This window comes from Phragmites australis, chromosome 23 (genome assembly GCF_958298935.1).
Source record: "Phragmites australis chromosome 23, lpPhrAust1.1, whole genome shotgun sequence".
Lineage (NCBI taxonomy): Eukaryota > Viridiplantae > Streptophyta > Magnoliopsida > Poales > Poaceae > Phragmites > Phragmites australis.
Window position 1 is genome coordinate 18,396,878 of NC_084943.1, and position 25,949 is coordinate 18,422,826.

At 43.2% G+C, this 25,949-nt stretch overlaps 2 protein-coding genes and 2 pseudogenes across 2 annotated transcripts; 3 read left to right on the top strand and 1 right to left on the bottom strand.

Moving 5' to 3' along the window:
- Nucleotides 1–251: 251 nt before the first annotated feature.
- On the top strand, nt 252–2,845 carry LOC133906761 (auxin-binding protein 4-like). Its single transcript, XM_062348760.1, has 5 exons — nt 252–459; nt 711–817; nt 1,178–1,378; nt 1,623–1,690; nt 2,574–2,845. Exons 1-5 carry the CDS (start codon nt 330–332, stop codon nt 2,674–2,676), a joined length of 609 nt encoding a protein of 202 aa, XP_062204744.1. The 5' UTR covers nt 252–329; the 3' UTR covers nt 2,677–2,845.
- A 199-nt stretch (nt 2,846–3,044) lies between these two features.
- LOC133906028 (protein CROWDED NUCLEI 2-like) lies at nt 3,045–12,663 on the top strand (annotated as a pseudogene).
- A 2,648-nt stretch (nt 12,664–15,311) lies between these two features.
- Nucleotides 15,312–16,240, bottom strand: LOC133906029 (probable histone H2AXb; annotated as a pseudogene).
- A 12-nt stretch (nt 16,241–16,252) lies between these two features.
- Nucleotides 16,253–18,657, top strand: LOC133906030 (uncharacterized). Its single transcript, XM_062347829.1, has 2 exons — nt 16,253–16,361; nt 16,445–18,657. Exons 1-2 carry the CDS (start codon nt 16,346–16,348, stop codon nt 18,655–18,657), a joined length of 2,229 nt encoding a protein of 742 aa, XP_062203813.1. The 5' UTR covers nt 16,253–16,345.
- The last annotated feature ends 7,292 nt before the right edge of the window (nt 18,658–25,949 follow it).

The following is a 25,949-nucleotide window of genomic DNA, read 5'->3' on the forward strand; positions in this document are numbered from 1 at the left end:
ACTGTTGGAGATGAAAAAAATAAAAGATACTGTAATAATTATAGTAGCTATTATAATAATATTTTTGAGAATGAAAATTTAAAGTAACTACTAAAGATAGTCTTAATACTTGAATTTCAAAACCCCATTTCAGAATAGACCATTGATCGAATCGGTGCTCGCCGGAGGAAGTTTTCAGAGCAGACGCCGCTTCATTTCACCATACCGTCAGCAGAAGATTTGTCTAGAAGCAACGCTAGAGCCCATAATAATAAAAAAAGGGAGGAGAAACCCGATCAAAAAAAAAGAAAGAAAGGGAGGAGAAACGAAAACCGAAAGAGCCAGAGAAAATGGGGCGTGGACCACTGCCCGCCCGTGGGCCCCACTTCGCCGGCGCCTGCCGCACCGTCCTCCTCGCCGCCCTCCTCGCCGCCACCGCCGCCGCCTCACTCCCAGTAGCGGATTCGTCCTGCCCCCGAGGTGTCTTTCCTCTCCCTCCCCTTTCCCCTTTCCTTCTCGAGTTTCTTGAAACGTCCAAAGTTGAGTACCTCACCGCACACGCACAAGATCACGCTTTTGCCAACCATAGAACCGATGCGAGCACTAAACTGTGCATCAGAGAGATTTGGGGCTTCTAAGCATAAAAATCACTAGTTTCGCCGTACAAGTGATTATCTTTCTTTCAGTACTCTTGTCCTAGTAAATCTGATAAGGCTATCTAATGTGTCCAGACAATTCATTGGTGAGAGACATAAGCCAAATGCATCAAAGCAACTATGGGAGGGAAGGATTCTCGCATATAACTGTTGCTGGCGCGCTCGCTCACGGGATGAAAGAGGTGAGGAACGAACCCTTGGCGCCACATTGTATTTCCCAATCAGTGTTGGCATGAACAAGTAGTGAACACATTAGTTGAATGTATTCATGTATAGACATTTTTTATGTAAGGAACTGGTTTTGGTGGACATTGTAGATTGGACTGTAATGCCACTTTGATGCATGATAATTTCTTGCTTCTATGTGAACTCAAGAAATGGACTGTACTGCTCAATTGGTGTTGCTATGAGTCCGAAGGGCTTAATTAGCTGTCTTGATGTGTAGATATGCTTTTCTTGATGAGTCGTATTTGAATAGTCGATTGACAGTGTCGATACTGCTATGATTCTTTCTCGCTTCTTCATGAATTGTTTTCCTTCAGGTGGAAGTGTGGCTTCAGACATTTAGTCCTGGCCAAAGGACGCCGATCCACAGGCATTCCTGTGAGGAGGTTTTCATTGTCCTCAAAGGGAAAGGCACACTCTTGCTGGGGTCGAGCTCGTTCAAGTACCCAGGACAGCCGCAGGAAATTGCTGTCTTTCAGAATAGCACATTTTCGGTTCCAGTAAATGATCCGCACCAGGTAAAAGAGAAGGGCTGTCATGATTATGTATTTTGACCGTGCCTCGAGACCTGATTTGCACAACTCTTCTGATTTTTTTTTTTTTCTCGACCATGGGGAGGAGACGTTCCCTGGGCTTTGATTTTTTAGTTAGACTATGTGTTACTGTATCTTAGCTAGATTTCAAGATCCTGTTAGAACTTATTTTGTGGCAAGGAGATTGATTTATATGTTAGTGTTTACATCGTCACTCTCTTTGTTGCAGGTTTGGAATTCTGACGAGCACGAAGATTTGCAAGTTCTTGTGATCATATCACGCCCACCTATCAAGATGTGAGCATATCTTGAACGTTGTGTTATTTATTCATTCAACAACATATACTGAACTGATTCGTGCATACTGACTACTTCAGAGTTCAGAGTAACTTGTGTCTAGTGTGATACACATGTGTGCTGTGAACCTTTTACGAAGTGTTCTTGATGTTTCCATTTTGTTCAAGCTTGTACCATACACGTACGGTTAGGATTTCTGGTCAGAACCTTTTGGCCATGGTCCTGTTTGGTTTACTGATCCAGGGTGAACTAAACAGGCCACAAATTTTGGCTAGGCATGCTAGGATGAAAATACATTTTATCCTTGTTTCTGAGAATAATTGTTCCTATAACCTAATCTACAGTACACATACTTGTCAACATAGATGCTAAAGATTTAAGCACACATGATGGAGACAAAAAAATCTAGAACAAGGGTCTATCTTGGGTAGCAGAAAAAACCTTTGACAACTTCTTTTTCAAAAACTTAAAAAAAAAATGCAAATATAAAATGTCGATCTTCTCAAAATGAATACTGAACATTACCACAAGCTACTGTACCTGATGCTGTATTCAGACATTAGCATCTTAAACAATGCCTGATACTATCTGTGTGATTTGCTGGTTTAGCACTTTCTTTTTATTCTCCACCAACATTGCTAAGAACAGTACATGATAGTATTATTCACATGTGTCATGATCCCTTTTGCTTTGTTATCGATATCACCATTGTTATCTGTACCAGTACCACCATTTGTGTTCTAATGGTATCCCTAGTACTATTGATTATACAGCAAGTGGGTGGTGCACATACCTTTCTTTTCTTCCTCTGGTGAGCAATGCACAATTGCACATATGAGCAATGAATAGTGTTTCTAAGCTTCAATGATATTGCTTGTTGCAGATTTATATATGATGACTGGAGTATGCCTCATACAGCCGCGAAGCTGAAGTTCCCCTACTACTGGGATGAGGACTGCTTACCAGTGCCTAAAGATGAACTCTAGGTTTAAAAGCGTTTGGTGAAATTTATCAGCTTCATCCATGATCCTGCTGGTTTACAATTCACAACTACTAGTAATAAAACATTATTGTTTGCTCTGTGTTGTACAGTTCTGTATTGTGCCTCAGGAAAATACATTTTTGTCATGATTTATGAACTTAAGCGCTTCTGGAGTGAGAACCAATGTACACTGTTTCCAGGTTTTACATTCCACTATATTCCAGATTGTACAAGTCTTGTCAAATTGTTCCAGTGATGATAGGGTGACGTCCAAGACATCATTTTTGTTTCAGTGCAGCGTGGTCCTGTCTCGCTCCTCTAACACCCCCTCTAAAACATACGGTGCAGATCTCTTCACTGATGATAGGGTGACGTCCCTATCCCACCAGGTCTCGACACTACAAGATAGGGTGTGGGAGTTGGAGCGTAAAAACACCCAGCTGTCCGGTGAGAAGGGTAAACTGGATAAGCAATTGGAGAGACGACGAAGATGGCTCAGGTGTTCTCAAGCCAGAAGGAAGAGGTGGAGAGGAGCTTACAAGAGTTCAAGAATGTGACCCAAGCGTACCAGGCAGAATCAGAGGAGCAAATTAAGGTAAAGGTGGAGGAAATAAAGGTGCTGAGAGCCCAGAAGATGGAGATGGATGCATTGTTGCATCTTTGGAGTCGGAGCTCCAAGAAGTTATGGTTAAGAAAGAGGAATTGGAGGCCGATGTCACAGTGAAGAAAAGGGAATTTGAGTTGGTGAATGGGGAAAATGATGAGCTTCGATCAAAGATTTTGACTGCAGAGCAAAACATAGCATGTCTGAAGCAGAGGTTAAGAGGCTCCAGATGGAATTGTGTGCATTAGTGGAGGCGAAGGAAGAATCTGCAAAGGCATTTGATTACGAGAAGGAAAAAATGATGAAGGAATCGGATGACCTTAAGAAGAAGCTGAAGGAAATCCAAGCCAACAAGGATTTGCTAGAGGGTGAAAATGATAAGCTTCGATTTGACGTTTTGAATGCAGAGCAGAAACATATCCTATCTGAAGCAGAGGTTAAGAGGCTTCAGATAGAATTGGGTGCATTGATGGAGGAAAAGGAGGCAGCTGTGAGGACGTTTGATGCTGAGAAGGCAGAAATCATGAAGGAATTGGAGGATCTTAAGAGGAAGATGGAGGAAATTCTAGCCAATAAAGATTTGGTGGAGGGTGAAAATGATAAGCTTCGATCGGAGGTTTCGACTACAGAGCAGAAACATAGCATGTTTGAAGCAAATGTTAAGAGGCTCGAGATGGAATTGGGTGCATTTGCGGAGGCAAAGGAGGCAGTTGCAATGGCATTTGATGCTGAGAAGGCAGAAATAATGAAGGAAATGGAGGATCTTAAGAGGAAGGTGGAGGAAATCCAGGTCAACAAGGATTTGGTGGAGAGCGAAAATGATAAGCTTCGGTCAGAGATTTTGACTGTAGAGTAGAAACATAGGTCTTATGAAGCAGAGGTTAAAAGGCTCCAGATGGAATTGGGTGCATTGGCGGAGGCGAAGGAGGCAACTGTGAAGGCGTTTGATGCTGAGAAGGTAGAAATCATGAATGAATTGGAGTATCATAAGAGCAAGGTGGAGGAAATCCAGGGCAACAAGGATTTGCTGCAAGGTGAATATGACAAGCTTCGGTCGGAGGTTTTGACTCTAGAGCAGAAACATATCTTGTCTGAATTAGAGGTTAAGAGGCTCCAGATGGAATTGGGTGCATTGGCGGAGGCGAAGGTGATGAGGACATCACTCTTTTGGATACACACACCGAGTATTCCTCCAACAATAGGTCCATTGACACGAGCTCGTGCACGTCAATTAAATCATGAGGTGAGCTCGTTTCTTAGTGTTCCTTTATATTTTGATGAGGATGGGATGCTACTGAATAATTGTGATGTATTGTTACTTAGGAATATGGGAGAAGAACAGCAAGGGCGCCCAAGCCAAGGTGGAGGTCCAATCAAGTTTGAGTCCGTTTCGGAGTCCAGGACCAGTCTGCACTAAAATCGTCGCCCAGGACGCATACGGACTCCGTTTTCGACGTTCTACACATGGTTGGAAAGCTAAGGAGATAATCTTTCCAACGGTACTGGTCCCATGTCCAAATTCTTTCTGAGTCAACAGGAATCGTCGAAACAAGTGGACATTCAGAATCTGTCAGGGTGCTACGTCACCATCTTTTGGGCCGTTGGGCCGTGTAACGTGTTGGAGTCCATTAGGAACGCGTCCAGGGGTCCTTGGTCGACCCTAGTCTTTTATATACAGTATCCATCGCCCTAATTAGGGTGGGATTTTGCTTAGATATTGATCTACACACGGATTGTGAGATTTTCGCTCTGGTTCCGGACCGACTAGGCCGCCGCAAGTGTTTGTGGAACCCCAACTTCGAGTGCTTGAATTCTATTCGCAATATTTCAGATTGCATCTTCTACGTTCTTGCTTGTGTTCTCGGTACGCTTGCAGGGATTGAGCCTTCTTGGCGAGGTCAACCGCGCGACACGGTTGATAACCAACGGAGCTGTGGTGTAGTGATTGCAAGGGAGACGATCTGTTCGGGTCGAAGCCTTTGGATCATCAATGTCAAGTTCTCCACCCACCGACTTATCGCTACCTATCGGAAGATCAGACCAACATTACTCATCAACTGATATCAGAGCTTCAGGTTGCCCGTTAGGTAATTTCGTTTTCCCCTTTAGATTAGTCTGTTTTTCATTACCTAGAGTCCAGAAAAAGCCAAAAAAAATTCCATCAATTTCCGCTGCCCTAGAACCCTTTGTGCCTTTGCAATTTTTGTTTTCTGTTGCGCGTTGTTGAGTTTGTGTCCGTGGTCGAGTCTTGTTGCTGGTTTTAGAGTCGTATTCTTGGTCTTTAGTCAACGCTCCGTGGTGTTTGGATCACGCCGCTATCCCATCGCCACCATCCCCACCAACAAGTCGAGCCACCACATTACTCGATTTGCCACCGCGAGCCGCCTTGTGTTACTTTCCGCCACGCCAACCCTAGATAGGTCGCAAGCTGCCTTGTATCAATTGCCCTGCCACCGCTGCCCTCCTTGTTCATCTCGCGATCCTATTGCTTGCAATACCTTAAAGAGGTCAATTTCTGCAAGAGGTGCTTTGAAAAAAACCCTAACTCGACATGGGGTTCAGTAAAACGGCCATAACTTTCTCATACGGACTCGGAATCAGGCAAAAATTTTTTCACGGACATCTACAGAAAAAGTTACATCCGTTGCTCCCCCGCTTCACCGGGTTCCGTCGAATTTTTTTCCCAAATTCGGCTCGGAAGATTGAGTATTCGAGCCACAAAGTTTCCGCACGCTTTTCAAAGAACGTGCTTGATTTTCTATAGGCCACATCTTGCATCCGTTTGAGCTGAAAATTTATGTGGTTGTTTCTTGTGTGCTCCTAGTTCAGAAAAAATATCAGAAAAATACGAATTTTTTTTCCGTGATTCCTACTAGTACTAAAAGACAAAAAAGAGGAGCACATAGAGAACACCCAGATCATTGTGCTATTTACTGTGTCTTTCTCTGATAATCCTTTTTAGCTTTGTTTCAGCTGTTGTGCTAGGACTAGGGACACGTGATAGACCAGCAACTGTGATTCATACTTTGGACACTTATTTAGCTTTGCTCTTCTGATTACAGTTATTGCTAATCCTTGCTACCATATTGTGCCTTCCAAGCTCCACCTCCTTTGATCCGAACAGGTTCACTCTTGCAATCATCCCACACTTCCAGACTCGTCACCGGTTGTTCCTCCTTGCTGCGTTGGTAAGAACATTTGTAAGAGCGTGGTAAGACGCTTGAGTGTGTGTGATTCCACCTTCCACAACCTAGTAGTTGATAGGGATAATATTGTGTTGTCCTTTGTTTTCTACTAACCATGTTAGGTGATGGCTCTCCGTCGGATTTTAAGGATTGTGTGTCCAAGGAAGAACTCAACAAAGCCTTGCAGGATCATACTAGGCTATTGACAGACATTAGAACAAGCATTGCTAACCTCGTCACGCGAGTCAACGACCTTGAGTTGCGACAGCCACCACAGGATGATGACCATTCACATGATGATGATTATACTAATAATGGTGACCAAGAAGATGGTGAGGTTTTTGTTGGGCAAGATGCGCGTGCTGAGCAACGTCCTCGTGCTGAACAATTACGTCATGACCAACAACAACGTCATCAAGGTAATGGAGGTAATAATGTTAATCGTAACGGTCGCGATGATCCTTATTCTAAGATTAAGTTTTCAATGCCTCCTTTTGATGGTGCATATGATGCTGATGCTTATTTGAATTGGGAAATGACGGTTGATCAAAAGTATAGTTCTCATATGGTTCCTGAAATGCATAGAGTTAGACTAGCCACTTGTGAGTTCACGAATTATGCTATTATTTGGTGGAATGGTTTAGTTTCTATGGCTTAGAACCTGAATCATGGCCTAGACTAAAGCGTGCCATGCGCAATAGATTTATTCCTCCTGATTATACACGTGAATTGAAAAAGAAATTACAGCGCTTAAATCAATGTTCTAAATCTGTGCATGATTACTATCAAGAGCTTCAAATTACTATGCTTCGTTGTAGTATACAAGAGGATGATGATGATACCATTATTCGTTTTTACTCCGGGTTGAGACATGAAATTCAGGACCTTGTTGATTATAAAGATTACAATACTACCAATAGGTTGTTCCATTTTGCTATCTTGGCAGAAAAAGAACTGCAGGGTCGACAACAGGTGCAGAAATTGCGGAACAATTTTGGGAGTACATCTACTTCACGAGTAGCACCGGGACAAGCAACAACATTCCCTTCTACATCTACACGATCTGCTGCCCCCTCCTCCAACACTCGGGCGCGTTCAGCAGGAGCACCACAACCATCACGTGAGGTGAGTAAATCTACTGTTTCACAGGATCCAATGCCAAGCTCTTCTTCAGGTGCAGCTACCATGGGTCGTACAACGGGCATTGTGTGCCGTCGCTGCCAAGGTATTGGCCACGCCATGAAGGATTGCCCAAGCCAGCGAGCATACTCCGCAACAGCAGATGGTGGATATGTTAGTCATAGTGATGTCGAGGAAGAATATGCATTTGAAGCTAATCTTGCAGCCGATCATGACATGGATAGTGAGGGGGAGGAGATTAGTGGTACCGCTGCCACGGAGAGTTATGCAGCACGCACCTTCATTGTGAAGCGAGTTTTGAGTTCTCAAATGGGGCAAGTGGAGCAGCTACAACGCCATAATCTGTTCCAGACATTTCTCATTGTCAAAGATGCACGTGTTCGTACCATAATTGATGGCGGGAGTTGCAACAACCTCTTGAGCTCCGATCTTGTGAAGAATCTTTCCTTGCCAACACGTGCACATCCTCATCCATACTACATTCAGTGGTTCAATAACAGCGGTAAGGTTAAGGTAACACAATCTGCGAGAGTACATTTTTCTATTGGTTCCTACCATGACTATGCTGATTTTGATGTAGTGCATATGCAAGCATGTTCACTTTTGTTAGGCCGTCCTTGGGAATTTGATACCGATGCTACATACCATGGTAGAAGTAATAAATACTCTCTCATGCACAAGGGAAAGAAAATCTCTTTGCTTCCTTTGACACCTGCTGAAATTGTGCAATGTGATAAAGCTTTAGCTGAAAAAGAAAAGAAAGAACGTGTTTTGGAATCTGAAAATCAGCAAGTAGCTCAATATGTTTTTCCACCTAAGAAAGAGAAGAACACACCTAGGTCCGAAGGCATTAAGTTAAAGGGTGGTGTTATGCTTGCTACTAAATCTGACCTTGCTGAAATTCAAGATAATGATACTTTGTGCTATGCTTTGGTATGCAAAGAGGTTTTATTTTCAATTGATGATATACCTAGCTCTTTGCCTGTTGCTGTCACTAACCTTTTGCAGGAGTATAAGGATGTCTTTCCAGTTGAGATACCCCCGGGGCTGCCACCATTGAGAGGGATAGAGCACCAAATAGATTTGATCCCAGGAGCGACTTTGCCAAACCGCGCTGCATATAGGACCAATCCGAAGGAGACTAAGGAAATTCAGCGACAAGTCTAAGACCTTTTGGACCGTGGGTACGTACGAGAGAGCCTTAGTCCTTGTGCTGTTCCTGTTCTTTTGGTTCCTAAGAAAGATGGTACATGGCGCATGTGTGTTGATTGTAGAGCCATTAATAATATCACAATAAGGTATCGTCACCCTATTCCTAGGCTAGACGACATGCTTGATGAGTTGAGTGGTTCTATTATTTTCACGAAGATTGACTTGCGTAGTGGTTACCACCAAATAAGAATGAAATTGGGAGATGAATGGAAAACTGCTTTAAAAACTAAGTTCGGTCTATATGAGTGGTTAGTGATGCCTTTTGGTTTAACTAATGCACCTAGCACTTTCATGAGATTGATGAATGAGGTTTTACGTGCTTTCATAGGAAGATTTGTGGTGGTGTACTTTGATGATATTTTGATCTATAGCAAGTCACATGAAGAACACATTGATCATCTACGTGCTATTTTTACTGCTTTGAGAGAGGCACGTTTGTTTGCTAACCTTGACAAGTGCACCTTTTGCACGAATAGAGTTGCTTTTCTTGGCTATGTTGTTACTCCACAGGGAATTGAAGTGGATGAAGCTAAAATTGAAGCCATAAAGAGCTGGTCGACCCCTGAGACTATCACACAGGTGAGAAGCTTTCATGGCCTTGCAGGGTTCTATCGGTGTTTTGTGAGAGATTTCAGCACCATTGCTGCCCCACTCAATGAGTTGACAAAGAAGGGCGTTCTATTCCAATGGGGGCCAGCACAAGAATAAGCTTTTAATACGCTGAAAGATAAGCTTACGCATGCACCTCTACTCCAACTTTCGGACTTTGGTAAGACTTTTGAGTTAGAATGTGATGCTAGCGGCATTGGAATTGGAGGAGTGCTACTACAAGGAGGTAAACCCGTTGCTTATTTTAGTGAGAAATTGAATGGGCCATCTCTTAATTAATCGACTTATGATAAAAAGTTGTATGCTTTAGTGCGAGTTTTAGAAACATGGCAACATTATCTTTGGCCCAAGGAGTTTATTATTCATTCTGATCATGAAGCTTTGAAACATATTAGAAGCCAAACCAAACTGAACAAACGTCATGCTAAATGGGTTGAATTTATAGAGTCATTTCCTTATATCATTAAACACAAGAAAGGTAAAGACAATGTCATTGCAGATGCGTTATCTAGACGTTATACCATGCTGTCCCAACTCGATCATAAGATTTTTGGTTTAGAAACAATTAAAGGATTATATGCTACTGATTTGGACTTTAAAGATGCTTTTGAACATTGTAAAGAAGGAAGAACTTGGAATAAATATGTGCTGAATGATGGATTACTATACCGTGCTAACAGGCTGTGCATCCTAGCTAGCTCTATTCGCCTATTGTTCTTGCAGGAAGCGCATGGAGGTGGTTTGATGGGACATTTTGAAGTGAAGAAGACCGAGGATGTACTGGCTGCTCACTTCTTTTGGTCTAAGATGAGGCGCGACGTCGAGCGCTACGTGGCACGCTGCACTACTTGCAATAAAGCTAAGTCTCGCTTGAACCCATATGGACTTTATATGCCTCTTCCTGTTCCTAGTGTGCCTTGGGAGGATATTTCTATGGATTTTATTTTAGGATTGCCTAGGACCAAGAGGGGGAGAGATAGTATATTTGTCGTTGTGGATCATTTTTCAAAAATGGCACATTTTATACCTTGTCACAAGAGCGATGATGCTACAAACATAGCTGATTTGTTTTTCAGGGAAATCATTTGCTTGCATGGAGTGCCTAACACCATTGTTTCGGATCGTGATGCAAAATTTTTGAGCCACTTTTGGAGGACACTTTGGAATAAACTGGGGACAAAGCTGCTGTTTTCGACGACATGTCACCCTCAAACCGACGGACAAACGGAGGTTGTGAACCGCACATTATCCACCATGTTGCGGGCTGTTTTGAAGAAAAATTTGAGGATGTGGGAAGAGTGTCTACCCCATATTGAGTTCGCTTACAACAGATCAGTTCACTTCACCACTAAGGTAAGTCCGTTTCAGGTAGTGTATGGTTTTAACCCCCGTGCCCCTATTGATTTACTTCCTTTACCAACATCCGAGAAATTGAATTTTGATGCTAAGACACGTGCTGATTTGATTCTGAAAATGCATGAGTTGACTAAGGAAAATATTGAAAAGATGAATGAGAAGTATAGAACTTATGGTAGCCAAGGTCAGAAACATATTACTTTTGAAATTGGTGATCTTGTGTGGTTACATTTGCGCAAAGATAGGTTTTCTGATTTGAGAAAATCTAAATTGCTGCCTCGAGCTGATGGTCCTTTTAAAATTGTGGAAAAGATCAATGATAATGCATATAAGCTTGAGTTGCCTGCAGATTATGGGGTTAGTCCCACATTTAACATTTCAGATTTAAAACCTTACTTGGGAGAAGAAGATAACATTGCGTCGAGGACGACTCCAATTCAAGAGAGGGAGGATGATGAGGACATCACTCTTTCGGATACACACACACCGAGTATTCCTCCAACAATAGGTCCATTGACACGAGCTCGTGCACGTCAATTAAATCATGAGGTGAGCTCGTTCCTTAGTGTTCCTTTATATTTTGATGAGGATGGGATGCTATTGAATAATTGTGATGTATTGTTACTTAGGAACACGGGAGAAGAACAGCAAGGGCGCCCAAGCCAAGGTGGAGGTCCAATCAAGTTCGAGTCCGTTTCGGAGTCCAGGATCAGTCTGCACTAAAATCGTCGTCCAGGACGCATACGGACTCCGTTTTCAACGTTCTACACATGGTTGGAAAGCTAAGGAGATAAGATTTCCAACGGGACTGGTCCCATATCCAAATTCTTTCTGAGTCAACAGGAATCGTCAAAATAAGTGGACGTTCAGAATCTGTCAGGGTGCTACGCCACCATCTTTTGGGCCGTTGGGCCGTGTAACGTGTTGGAGTCCATTAGGGATGCGTCCAGGGGTCCTTGGCCGACCCTAGTCTTTTATATACTGTAGCTGCCGCCCTAATTAGGGTGGGGTTTTGCTTAGATATTGATCTACACACGGATTGTGAGATTTTCGCTCTTGTTCCGGACCGACTAGGCCGCCGCAAGTGTTTGTGGAACTCCAACTTCGAGTGCTTGAATTCTATTCGCAATATTTCAGATTGCATCTTCTACGTTCTTGCTTGTGTTCTCGGTACGCTTGCAGGGATTGAGCCTTCTTGGCGAGGTCAACCGCGCGACACGGTTGATAACCAACGGAGCTGTGGTGTAGTGATTGCAAGGGAGACGATCTGTTCGGGTCGAAGCCTTTGGATCATCAACGTCGAGTTCTCCACCCACCGACTTATCGCTACCTATCGGAAGATCAGGCCAACATTACTCATCAGAAGGAGGCAGATGCGAAGGCATTTGATACTGAGAAAGCAGAAATCATAAAGGAATTGGAGGACCTTAAGAGGAATGTGGAGGAAATCCAAACCAACAAGGAGGCGATTGAGGAAGTAGGGCGCGGCAAGGATGCTCAGGCTGATAGGCTAAGGGCTGAGTTGGAGGAGCTCTGTGTTTCAATGTCGCAACTACAAGTAACCTATGATGAACTTGAGGCCAAGCATTTGCACCTGAATGATGAGAATAATTTGGTCCAGAAAGCACTAGATACTGAAAAGGCTAAAGCATGCAAGCTGAAGTCAAAAATTGAGGCACTTGAGAACTACAATGCTGAAAAGGATGATGAGATTGGGAAATTTAAGGTGGCATTGGAGGAAAAGAATGGGGAGATTGATGTCCTCAGCAAGGACATTGAGCTGCTACATCTCGCAGTGGTTGAGGCGCAAAGGAAGAAAAAGTGTGACATTTGGGCTCATTTATCATCAGTAAGGACATGCTTATCACCGTGCATATCAAAATGATCAGGTTGCTACCATGTTGTATTACTATGTATTGGTGGCCAGTCGGTACTATGCAATGAAATAAAAATTTCGTTTCCTTTGTGATACATGATGTGTTCTTGTTCTGTTCATTTGAATGCACTTTGTGAAGCCCCGCAATTTCAACTTATTGGTTAAAAGTGCCAGCTTAAGGATTATTACTCAACAAAGTTGTGTTCCCTTTAGTAATGATTGTAATCATAGTGATGCATCAGATAAATAGTTAGGACTTTACATTGTTCAGAAGATTTGACCAGAAGCGTTGATGGCTCTCATTTTCCCTCTAGTGGCGAAGGAGACACATGGCGATGACAGCGGCCTCCAGCCATGTGGCGGCGACGACTATGAGATGGGGCGGCTAGGGTTTGGAAAACCCTAATCACCCTCCTTTTATCTATTGCAAGTGAGGGGTGTGGGAGCTGGCTTGGGCTAAGCCGAAAAGGCCTCCTGGCCTAAGCCTAGGCTGCGTAAAAGAAAAGGAAAAAGCTTTCAATTTACAGATAAACTCTCATATTTTCTGTAAATTCCATATAAATCCCTCTACTTATTTAACTATTTATTTCTCTGTTTAAGTCCCCAAACTTTTCCATAAAATCACAGATCTTTGTTTTATGATGCAAACAATTGCCACATAAAATAATAATAATTGTGTTAGTTTGTTCTGTGTAGTACCCAATATAAGAATAATACTATTTACACGTAAGATCAGTCAGCTCAAAAGCTATTTGTTTCAATCTACACCATCTTCATTTCTTCACGGTTTACAGGTTAGACTTTATATCTTCATTTCTTCGTCTCTGGTCATAGGGCGTGCCAACGGTGTGCCATTTTAAGTGTCAGGAAACTAAAGCCGGCCATGCACAGTTGATGCCAGGAAGAACCTTATATTAGAACGAATCAACACATACGTATTACTAGTTGAAAAGGCAAGGAAAAGTAATTATGAAGCTTGAACAAGGCTGTGATCATCGCGGTACAAACGCAATACCAACTCGACATGCACGGTACTGATCGACAGAAGCTCGCTCGCTCTCTCTCTCTCTCTCTCTCTCTCGCGGCACAAACGCAATACCAACTCGACATGCACGGTACTGATCGACATCTCTCTCTCTCTCTCTCTCTCTCTCTCTCTCTCTCTCTCTCTCTCTCTCTCTCTCTCTCTCTCCTCGCCATGCACGCATGCCAGCTTCCCCAACCCGCCCAGCCTGGCACGGCCGCTGGCCGCCCTGCAGTAGCTGGCCTGCCCAAGCCGCTCCCGAGTCTGCATGCTCACGGCACCAAAAGCCACCGCTGCCGGCCATGCCTATCTCGATGCCCAGGTAACGAGGCCGCCTCCTCTTCTGTGCATCGCGCCGCCGCCTACCTTGCTGGTTACACGGAGGCAAGCACGAGACGAGCTGCTGTGCCGAGAGCACCGACGCCTGGACAACGCCGCGTGTTCGTCGCTGCCTCTCCGACCTAGAAAACGGAATCCCCTAGTCCTCCTCTCCCTGTTTGGCATGTCCTCCCTTTCCTCCTCTCCTTCTACCACGTCTAGCACGGCGGATTAGGCGACGAGCATTTCGTCGAACACCATGAGTGCCTGCTCTGTTCGCCACCGTCGCCCGCTTCCTGATCGGATTACCTCCGCTCCGGTGAGCTCCCTCGCCCGTTCTCGGTATCCTTGGACTCACCGCTTCGCGTTCTAACCCGTCCTCCTGTTTGTTTCACGTGAGCCCAGAGCCGGAACGTTTTGTCGCGACGCCGCTCGTCCTGAATGTCGCCGTCAAGTTTGTTTCACGCGGGGACGCCCAGATCCCCCGACGGGTGGTCTCGAGATTTTTTTTTCCTTTTTCCCCTAGTGGATCGGACGGTCGAGGTTAGATGAGACCTTGATCTGAGGGCTCGGAACATTGTAGCTAACGTGAAGCAATCAGGTGTGAGAGAACGGCACACGGTTTAGATACGTAGAGATTAGTATGACAATCTTCACACTGAATTCTTCAAGTAAAAGATCAGTTATACCAGTGAGCAAAAGCAATTCAGAATTCTCAAACTAGAGGTATCACAGGGCACGACATTCTTAAACTAGAGACATCAGACAGGGCATGGCATTCTGAAACAAGAGGCATCACACAGGGCATGGTGTTTTTATTCAAGTGACCCAACACCAACAGTGCACTAGTTCCTGAAGAAGAAGAAAAAGATTGTGCACTAGTTTCAGAAGAAGGAAGCATTGTACACTTGTTATAAATGAAACTAAAATAGCTCATTAGAATGTTAGCTCCTGCAGAGATCCTATCAAACATCTACATATAACTCCCTAAAATCTCTCTCTTCATATTCAATTTGATGACATCCAAATGCCTTTGTACTGCCATGCCATCCCGGTTGCCACCATGCTGGCTGCAGCATCGCGGGGAATGGCGAAGGCGTTGGACGGACCGGAGCACGCTGTCAACGGCGGCGAGGACAGAGGAGCTTGCAATCGATGTCGGCGGGGATGGCTGGAGCTGGCCATCGACGACACCAGGGGCGGCCGTTGGCCACAACTCCGCTTGAAAACTAGCACTGGCATGCCACCAAAAAGCAGTCAAATTCCTCCAAAAATTAATCATCATGCTAAGGCTGCTAACTGATGAGCACATGGATTTGCCAACCCGTATGTATGTATATTAACACTTGGTACAAAGATCAACCCTAACCAGCAAAAAAGTTTCAGATTACAGTCATTAACATTAATTTGCCAAACAAAACGTTCACAGATCACAGCCTGAAACCATAATGAACAAAAAAAGAAGATCACAGCAAGTAACGACAGCAAACGATCTTTTCATCCATTCCCGCAGGATTGAGTGATTGATACTCCGTACATCGAAGAATCATCCATCATCCACCACAACTCCGCTTGATATAATCCATGGCGGCACCTAGCCTAACGTAAGCAAGACACTGCTAGCTAGTAAGAGAGCTGCAGCGGTGACGGTGGCAGCAGGCTCAGAACTCCTGTCCTGGGAGGCAGATCTGATCTCGGCCTTGTCCTTGCTGCCGGCCTTCATGGGTAGCAGCGTCTGGTGGATGTTAGGCAGCACCCCACCGGCCCCGGCGGCGATGGTGACGGCGCCCAGTAGCCAGTTGAGGTCCTCGTCGTTCCACACCGCCAGCTAGCTGGATGTGCCACGGCATGACACGGTTCTTGTTGTTGTCCTGCACCGCGTTCCCCACAAGTTCCAGCACCTGAAACAGTACAAATTGCCATGAGCAAATCGGAAACTGACGCGGTGCGACAGGAGGAGAAAGAGGGATCGAGATACAAGAAGTCGGGTCACACCTCGGCAGCAAGGTACTCTCTCTCTCCATCCCTCTTCCTCACCAACACTCCATCCTCTGTCCTCTGCTTCTTTCCTCTTCTTCACCAACACTCCGTCCCTTATTTCCTCTTCTTCACCAACACTCCATCCCTTCTTTCCTCTGCTTCCTCCCTCTTCCTCACCGACACTCCATCCTCTCTCTCCTTTTCTTCTTCCCTTATATTCACCCTGAGGTAGCTTCGGCAGGGGCACAGGACCACATACCACATCCTTCGGCTGGGGCACGGCGAAGACAACGACGTGTCCTCCACCTCTGACGAGTGCGAGACAACAGTGGTCGTGTGTTGTCGTCGACCTCTCCAAGTCTCCAGAACATGTCGTGGGTTTGGGGTGGGCCAAGACATCATTTTTTTTTCAGTGCAGCGTGGTCCTGTCTCTCTCCTCTAACACCTCCTCTAAAACATTTTTTTCAGTGCAGCGTGGCAGGCTGACGGCCCTGGAGAACAAGGTGAGGGTGTTGGAGCGTGAAAACACTCAGCTGTCCAATGAGAAGAATCACCTGGAGATACAATTGGAGGAGATGTCCGATGAGAAGGATGACCTGGAGATACAAGTGCAGGAATTGGAAAATGAGAAGGGTAAACTGGAGAAGCGATTGGGGGAGGCAACAAAGATGACTCAGGTGTTCTCAAGTCAAGTCTTCACACTGGAGTACATGGTGCGGGAGTTGGAGCGTAAAAACATCCAACTGTCCGGTGAGAAGGGTAAACTGGAGAAGCAATTGGAGGAGACAACAAAGGCGACTCAGCTGTTCTCAAGCCAGGTCTCCACACTGGAGTACGGGGTGCAAGAGTTGAAGCATAAAAACACAGAGTTGTCCGGTGAAAAGGGTAAACTAGAGAAGCAATTGGAGGATACAAGGAAAGCAGGTCTGTTATTCATGAACGCGGCCGATGAGTACCAGGAAGTAGTAGAGAAGCAAATCAAGGCAAAGGTGGATGAATTGAAGGTGCTGGGGGCCCAGAAAGCAGAGATGGATGCAAGGGTAACATCTTTGGAGTCGGAGCTCCAGGCAGCTATGGCTAAAAAAGGAGAATTGGAGCATAAAAACACAAAGTTGTCTAGTGAGAAGGGTAAACTGGAGAAGCAATTGGATGATACAAGGAAAGCGGGTCTGCTAATCATGAACGCGGCTGATGAGTACCAGGAAGTAGTAGAGAAGCAAATCAAGGCAAAGGTAGAGGAATTGAAAGTGCTGGGGGCCCAGAAGGCGGAGATGGATGCAAAGGCAATATCTTTGGAGTTAGAGCTCCAGGCAACTATGGCTAAGAAAGGGGAATTGGAGGCCGATGTCATGGTGAGGAAGAGGGAATATGAGCTGCTGGAGGGGGGAAATGATAAGCTTCGATCGGAGATTTTGATTGTAGAGAAGAAACATAACATGTTTGAAGCAGAGGTTAAGAGACTCAAGATGGAATTATGTGTATTAGCGGAGGCGAAGGAGGTAGCTGTGAATGCATTTGATGCTGAGAAGGCAAAAATCATGAAGGAATCGGAGGATCTTAAGAGGAATGTAGAGGAAATCCATGCTAACAAGGATTTGGTGGAGGCTGAAAATGATAAGCTTCGGTCGAAGGTTTTGACTATGGAGCAAAAACATAGCATGTTTGAAGCAGAGGTTAAGAGGCTCGAGATGGAATTGGGTGCATTGGCGGAGGCGAAGGAGGTAGTTGCAATGGCATTTGATGCTGAGAAGGCAGAAATCATGAAGGAAATGAAGGATCTTAAGAGGAAGGTGGAGGAAATCCAAGCCAACAAGGATTTGGTGGAGAGTGAAAATGATAAGCTTCTATTGAGGGTTTTGACTGCTGAGAAAAAACATAGATTGTATGAAGCAGAGGTTAAAAGGCTCCAGATGGAATTGGGTGCATTGGAGGAGGTGAAGGAGGCAGCTGTGAAGGCGTTTGATGCTGAGAAGGTAGAAATCATAAAGGAATTGGAAGATCATAAGAGGAAGGTGGAGGAAATCCTGGCCAGCAAGGATTTGCTGCAAGGTGAATATGATAAGCTTCGATCGGAGCTTTTGACTGTAGAGCAGAAACATATCCTATGTGAAGTTGAGGTTAAGAGGCTCCAGATGGAATTGGGTGCATTGGCGGAGGCGAAGGAGGCAGATGCGAATGCATTTTATGCTGAGAAGGCAAAAATCATGAAGGAATCAGAGGACCTTAAGAGGAATGTGGAGGAAATCCAAACCAACAAGGAGGCGACTGAGGAAGTAGGGCGCGACAAGGATGCTCAGGCCGATAGGCTGAGGGCTGAGTTGGAGGAGCTCTGTGTTTCAATGTCGCAACTACAAGTATCCTATGATGAACTTGAGGCCAAGAGTTCGCACCTACATGATGAGAATAATTCGGTCCAGAAAGCACTAGATGCTGAAAAGGTTAAAGCATGCAAGCTGAAGTCAAAAATTGAGGCACTTGAGAACTACAATGCTGAAAAGGATGATGAGATTGGGAAATTTAAGGTGGCATTTGAGGAAAAGAATGGGGAGATTGATGTCCTCAGCAAGGACATTGAGTTGCTACATCTCGCAGTGGCTGAGGCGCAAAGGAAGAAAAAGTGTAACATTTGGGATAATTTACCATCATCTAGGACATGCTTATCATCGTGCATCTCGAAATGATGAGGTTGCTACCATGTTGTATTACTATGTATTGGCGGTCAGTCAACACTATGCAATGAAATAAAACTTTCACTTCCTTTGTGATATGTGATGTGTTCTTGTTCTCTTCATTTGAATGCACTTTGTGATGCCCCCAATTTCAACATTTTGGTTAAAAGTGCCAGCTTAAGGATTATTACTCAACAAAGCTATGCTCCTTTTAGTAATGACCGTAATCATAGTTATGCAGTAGATAAATAGTTAGGACTTTACATTATTCATAAGATTTTACCTTTATGACATCATCTCAAAGTTACATAACTGGGATAGCAAGTTTCCAACATATCATGTACTCCCTTGGTGCACCTTTTTAATAGATCATCTGTCGTTTATAAAATCATTCAAGCTGCATTTCCCCTAGAAGTGGAGGAGCTAATAACAAGGGTGAGAGAAAGTACAATAAAGGGTGTGTATCCTTCTTACATGGCACTTTTGCGCATGTAGAGGAGAGAGACAAAAGAAAAATAGAAGAATCATCGCTCGTGCAACAGCCTAGCTCTACATGCACTGCTAGTGGCCCATTGGAAGAGGCATCTCAATGTATTGGAGGTCTTAAATGTTGTCTTTAGATGACATACATGGACTTAAAGATAATTATCAACTCTATTATTAAACCTTATCTAAGTACAAAGTACTAAACAAGCATTTATTAAAGAAATACATGCACGATTATCTATCCTATATATCCTATACTATACGTCCTCCTATCATCATCATATTTGTAGAAAAAGGTTGGTAATAAATGATGAAAGGGGACTTAAAGTTTATTGCCCTCCTTGAAACAGGGCAGGGGATTATATGGATTAGGAGCTTAGTCATATTTGTGGGGGAAAATAGTTCATATAGAACTATACCAAATGCCATGGTGGATCAAGAGGAATTCTATTAGGGGTTAACTGTAGCATCCTAGGTAATTAAATTACTCAAAACCTCATGTTCACCGTACTTATCCCATGATCAGTGGCAAGTACACCCGATTACAGAAATGATATCAGTTCCATACATTGCATATCTATAAAATTTCTCATAATAATTTAAATTTACAAAATTGTGGCTCGAAAGCCAACAAAAATATCTTAAAGATTTAAAGCAACAGTGGATACAAAATATGAAAGATGCATATATTCAACGGGTATGCCTCATGTTCACTCACAGGCAACTAACTAAGAGTTGAATCCTAAAAAGACCGTTGTTGTCCTTTTCGAAACTTTAGTATGAGAATGTAGCTCCATTATCTGAATTCCACGTAATTAAGCAAGTGTGAGTACTTTCGTACTCTGCAAGACTTTAGTGATTAGAAAAACCTAACATACATGCATGGTTAATCAAAGGAAAGCTCATAAATCTGGTTCTTTTGCTTAAATGCGAGTTTTGACATTTTAAAAGACGTAAATAGATAATAGAACTAAACGATATTTAAAAGCACATATGAACTTGCATCAAGATAAACAATAAGATAAATCCATTCTTATTTTCATGTCAAGATTTCCTATTTATCCATAACCTCCAAGGCATGAATAACATTCTCCTTCTATTTCAATCATCCGATTGATGACTCGTGCATGCAAGTGCAATCCTGATGACATGACATAGTTCTAAAAAAAGATCTATCATCGAAGTGCTCATGACAGCGAGCACGGCTATTCGAATAGATTATACTCTACAGAGTTTGTACTCTTTACCTACGAGTTATAAGTGACCCCTGTGGTACACGTCAGTATTGTGCACTCACAAAGTGTGCACTTAGGTATCATACACAGCCATTTCACTAAGTGATTACTATTCTTGCCCTCCCCAAAATGTATTTTAGCCTCCTTTATACAATAAACTAAGTGCCCCAGAGGCTAGTCCTCCTTTACTTAGGGTCTCACTAGTCCAGAGGATACAAATCATTGTATTGGTCGACCTTGGGCCCACCACTGTGATGATGGAGGTCCCTTCGAGTGAGCCATAGTTATGGAATCACTCGTACATGCTTCCCTAACTTCTAGAAGGCAAGAATAACATCAAATAGTTACTTGGCCATGGTCGTCCCATACCAACTCCCGTGGTTGTACGTTAATCCTTGACTCAAGACACAAGGTACCGGTCCTTATACGACTCGGCAGGTCTCCCCTAAACATATGTGAGACAAAGCTCACCTCCACAAATTTATGACCTAAACCTGTTAACATCCGACATACAACCTACCAAGCAAGCAATGACCTCCTAACAACCTTAGCAATTACCAGATTATGATCAAAAGTTGATAAGACACTATACATTTACGTTGACTTGCAAACTAAGCAATTTCTACCGATTTATTTTATTCTACCCTTTGACATTTCTATTATGTCTAGCCATAACCTAGGGTTACAAGAACATGAATATCAATTGCACGGTAAGTAAACATGACATCAATTAGGCTTATCTACCCCTTCACAATAAACATTTTTAAAGAACATAATCAATCATATTAATCTCCTAAACCATGCAATAAAACAATTTTGAACACTAGGTTCAAAATGGTCAAGGGGGTGCTTGCCTTGCTTTTGTAGTACTTTGGAGCTTTAGGTCGTAGTTTTCGATGATTCACACATGTACACATCAAATCCTCGATCGTTCAAAATGGCTGACGTGTGGCTCCCAATGGCAGCCTTTCTTCCTCTGGTACCTTCCTTTGACAAGTGGGACCAATGGTCCCATGATTCAGTCTCCCTCTCTCATATATCTCTAACAGTCTCCCTTTCTCTCTCTTGGTCTCTCTCTCTCGACTCCTCCCGATCCTCTTTTCTCTCTGTGGTCTGACGCCTCCACTCACCGGCGACCATCTCCCCTCCGAAATTGGAGACATGGATGGGGTCTTGGCACTTCAAACCGCCCTTGCCTCATGGTCTTCTTCCCCAATTTGGCACAAGGAGGCTAAGGTCTGAACCCTAGCTCCACTATGCTACCAGCGCCAAGGTTGCCGTCGTCTTCTCTCCTTGCCGGCCATCAAGATGGTGTGGGTTAATAAAAAAGAAAATGGTTAGATAACAGTTTAAACCCCTTTTTGGAAGGCATGATCATTAGATGAATAATTGTAGCATGGCAGTGATGATATTCAAATCTGAGCATGCCCCGTCAGTCCTATCATTGCTTATTTAGATTTGGTAATGGGTTGCAGTGCATGGATTTGCAAGAATGATCTATGATGTAATTCTGAGAGCGAAACTCCTATTTATGATAGTCTTGATGTTTCTTTTTATGATGAAACTGGAGGAACTTGGTCCCTACAGATTATATATTAAAGAACAAATAGGAGTGTACATATACAGAGGTTAGGGAGGGAAATAAACAAAATAAAACCAGGATATTACAATCTTGAGTTTATCCATTCTGAGAATTGATCAAGGTACTTTCTCTTTATCCTATGAGTAACTAATGTCAACTCATGGAGGAAATGATTTCTGCACTGTGCAACAGAAGGGTCAATATTCTTGAAAATCCAATCATTCCTTGCTGACCAAATGCTCCAACGCATAAGGATTATTATCTCCATGAAGAAAGGAGCATTAATCTTCCTTTTCATGTAGTGCCAAATTCGGTCAGACTGAGTGCGATGAGGTAGATCTATGCCAATAGACAATCAGCATGCCTTTACAAAATTGCTCCTTAGAAAGAGATGAGAGGTTGTCTCCTCGCTCGGCCAAATACACATCTCACAGGTATAATCCTCCAGAACCATATGCCTCCTTCGTAACATTCCTCTTGAGTTCAACCTATCCATAATGAGTAGCCAGAAAAAAGATTTGTGTTTCTTTTGACAAGAGAAACTCAAAAGCCATCTTAAAGCAAGGTGAACAGGTGTATGGCCCATTAGGAAAGTATAAGTTCTCTTTGAAGAAAAGCCAGTCATGCCCCAAATGTATGTCCAGGAGTCGGCCCTTGTTGAAAGAAGTATACCTTGTACCCTGTTTTAAAGTAATTGAAACTGTGAAAAAGCTTGAACCGATAGGGGGAGGCGAAAAAGCTCAAGAAGATTATTCTTACAGTAAGCCGAGTTGAGGGAAATGTTGTTGATCTTGATAAAGGAACAGAGTTCCAAAAATGCCTTTAGGGGAACCTGCCCTCCCCACATATCTTGCCAGAAGTGAATTGAAGTACCATTTTTGATTTTAGCAACAACCAGCCCTTTGAAAGTATTTAGAAGCTTAATAATACTTTTCCACCAAAAGGAGCCCTTTGTCCCCATACCTAGAATTTTTCCATTTGCATAGTAATTGTCCCAAATCAGCTTCGCCCAAGGGAGGTCCTTCTTATTGAAGAATTTATCTAAGTTTTTTAGAAGGAGTGCCTCATTTTGAACCTTGAGCTTGATAACACTGAGCCCACCTTCATATTTAGGTCTGCATACCAAGTTCCAAGCTACAAGAGGTTGCTTCTTAGCATTCAAATATGAGCCTCTCCAAAGGCAGTGCTTTCTGTATTTATCAATTTGGTTGATCACCGAAGGTAGCTTAAGAGTGCACATATAGAAGGTTGGAAGAAAGGTTAAGCAAGAATTAACCATTTCTAACTTTCCTCCTTGAGTTAAGAAGGATGAGCAGCTGAATCCTCTAGACCAAAGGAATACAATCTTTAATTTTTGGCTGTGGTACCAAGGGGAAGACCAAGATATGTGAAGGGTTGAGAACCCATCGGACAGGAACAGATGCTTCATGACTTGATCCAAATATTTAATAGCGGTGCCTATTAATTTAGCTCTATGATGATATGCAAAACTCAGAGCTAACTAGGCATACTCTTTTCTTAAACAGTATGGGCAATCACTTCATTATGTCATATGTGATTTAAAATATAGAAACATGAACATACACATGCTAGTTACTGACATGAACATGAATTTGTCATGCATGCATAGATGATACCCTGGCCATGATTTTTATCTCTATTGTGCATGTGTGTGTGTGGAAACGAAATGAGAAGGGGAAGGTGAAGTATCTGTGCTTGAGTCGGTTGGGTTGAGTTGGCTTGGCAAAGGGGCTGACCAAAGGTGGTGCTTGTGTGAATGCTAGAAATATTGAGTTGAACTGGAAGGGGCTGGTTGCTAGATAATGAGTTGGGGTGAATCAAAAGTGAAAAAATGTAAAGGAAAGAGCAGATGATAAGTGAAGAACATATCTTTAAAATGCTTACTCATGATCCCCATCAATGGTATCATTGGTAGTGCCCTGTTATAGAAATACTCAAAATCAGCGGCAATCAAACGTTAGAAACTATAAATAGGGTGTATAATTGAATATACCTCTGCCTGAATGATATGCACATTGACGATGCACTTCTTGGTGTCTAGTAGCTCAAAAAAGGCATATAGATCTCCCAGCTGCAAATTGTTGTCACCGGCAAATTCTTTCCACCCCTTCAAAAGTCTATTGTATTAAAGTCTACAACTATTATATTACAATATAGGTATTTTGTTCTTCAGCATGTAACGGCATAATTGATAATACGTATTGTCAAAATGTTTCTTCATCTTGCGGTATCTGTGAGTTCTGAGTAAGAACCGTCGATGTCGCGTGTACACTACCTTCTGTGAGTACGGAAGGTACACAAATGCGATTACATCCAAGCACACAACACATCCTTGCTTCCCTTTAACATGTCCCGATAGAGAAAAATGGGCGGGATAATCACTGATGGTAACAAAAATCATGGCTTTCAGCGTGAAGTACTGTCGTCGAAACTCATCCCACACCCAGACCCCATCGTTCCATAGTTTCGCCATATTTTCCATCAGTGGTTCTAGAAACACATCTATATCGTTGCCAGGTTGTTTCAGTCCTTGGATAAGAATGGACATCATAAGGTACTTATGTTTCATGCATAGCCATAGAGGAAGGTTGTAGATGGCCAAGACCATTGGCCAAGTGTTATGTGAGGTGATCATGTCACCGAAAGGATTCATTCCATCGGTACTCAACGCGAACCTTACATTCCTTGGTTCTTCAGCAAAATTTGGATACATGGCATCGAACTTTCTCCATTGGTTAGCATCAGCGGGGTGTCGAAGCTTAGTTCCATCCTTCTTGCGCTTATCGAAATGCCAACGCATCAGTTCAGAGTCCTTAGGGTTTGAGTACAAATGCTGCAAGTGGGAGATCACTGACAAGTACCACATCACCATGGTAGGACTTTTTCTCTTCTTCTCCGCGTCGGAAGAAGTGTCTTCTTTGTTACGACCAGCAGTACTCTTCTTCTTCTTCTTCGTGTTGGCGGAAGCATCTTTGCCCTCACAATCATCATTCCTCTTGTACCGACTCACATTGCACACTGGGTATCTATCCAATGCTTCGTACTCTTTAGGTAAAGGATATAGTGGTTCAGATACGTGTGTATTTTTGCACATTCAATGACAACGGACATATAAGCTTCTTCGCCTGATAAGTGGTGGTGGGCAAAGAGTTAGGCTTCGGAAGTATGTTTGTCAAGAGGCTCAACAGATCCGAGAAACTCTTGTCAGACCATCCATTGTTAGCCTTGAACCTTAGAAGTTTAAGCACCGAATGCAACACCGTAAACTCCTTATCACAGCCCTTCGATTCCTCATACAAAAGTTCCTTTGATGTCTTCTGTAATGTCTTAAAATTATCTAAACCTCTCGTGTCCCTTAAAATATGCGGTTCTGCGTGGCGCAACATTTCCTCCAAATCGAAATCGGTATCATCATCCACCATAACATTAGTGTCGCCTTCGACTCCCTCATCATCACCATCCACTTGATCAGCAGCGATATCGTCGTTTGGTTCGCTTGTACGTTGTTTGCCGTGATTGTACCAGCATGTGTAATCCTCGAAAAAACCTCTCAAGATCAAGTGTGATTTGATTATGCTTGATTTGACCCATAATTTCTAGTTCTTGCAGTCAGAACAAGGACAATATATTTCCTTTATCTTCTTAGTCAAAGCGTCCTTCTCGACAGTTTCAATAAAAGTAGAAAGTCCTTTAATATGTATTTCTCCATGTCTTGGCGCATCGTACATCCATGCTCCGTCTATCTTTAACTTCAACCACAGAATTAGATACATAAATTAATTACTTAATAATAAGATCAATTTTAAAAAAGATTTTTTTTTAAAATATAGAAAAAATTAGGCATGTTATGATTATAATATGTCTACGCAATTGAATCTACATTGACGCAAATTTATGGCTCAAAACAATATGGATTCATTACTCTCTCTCCCTCTACATCTAGATCTAGATCCAAAAAATCCCCATTCATAATGAAACCT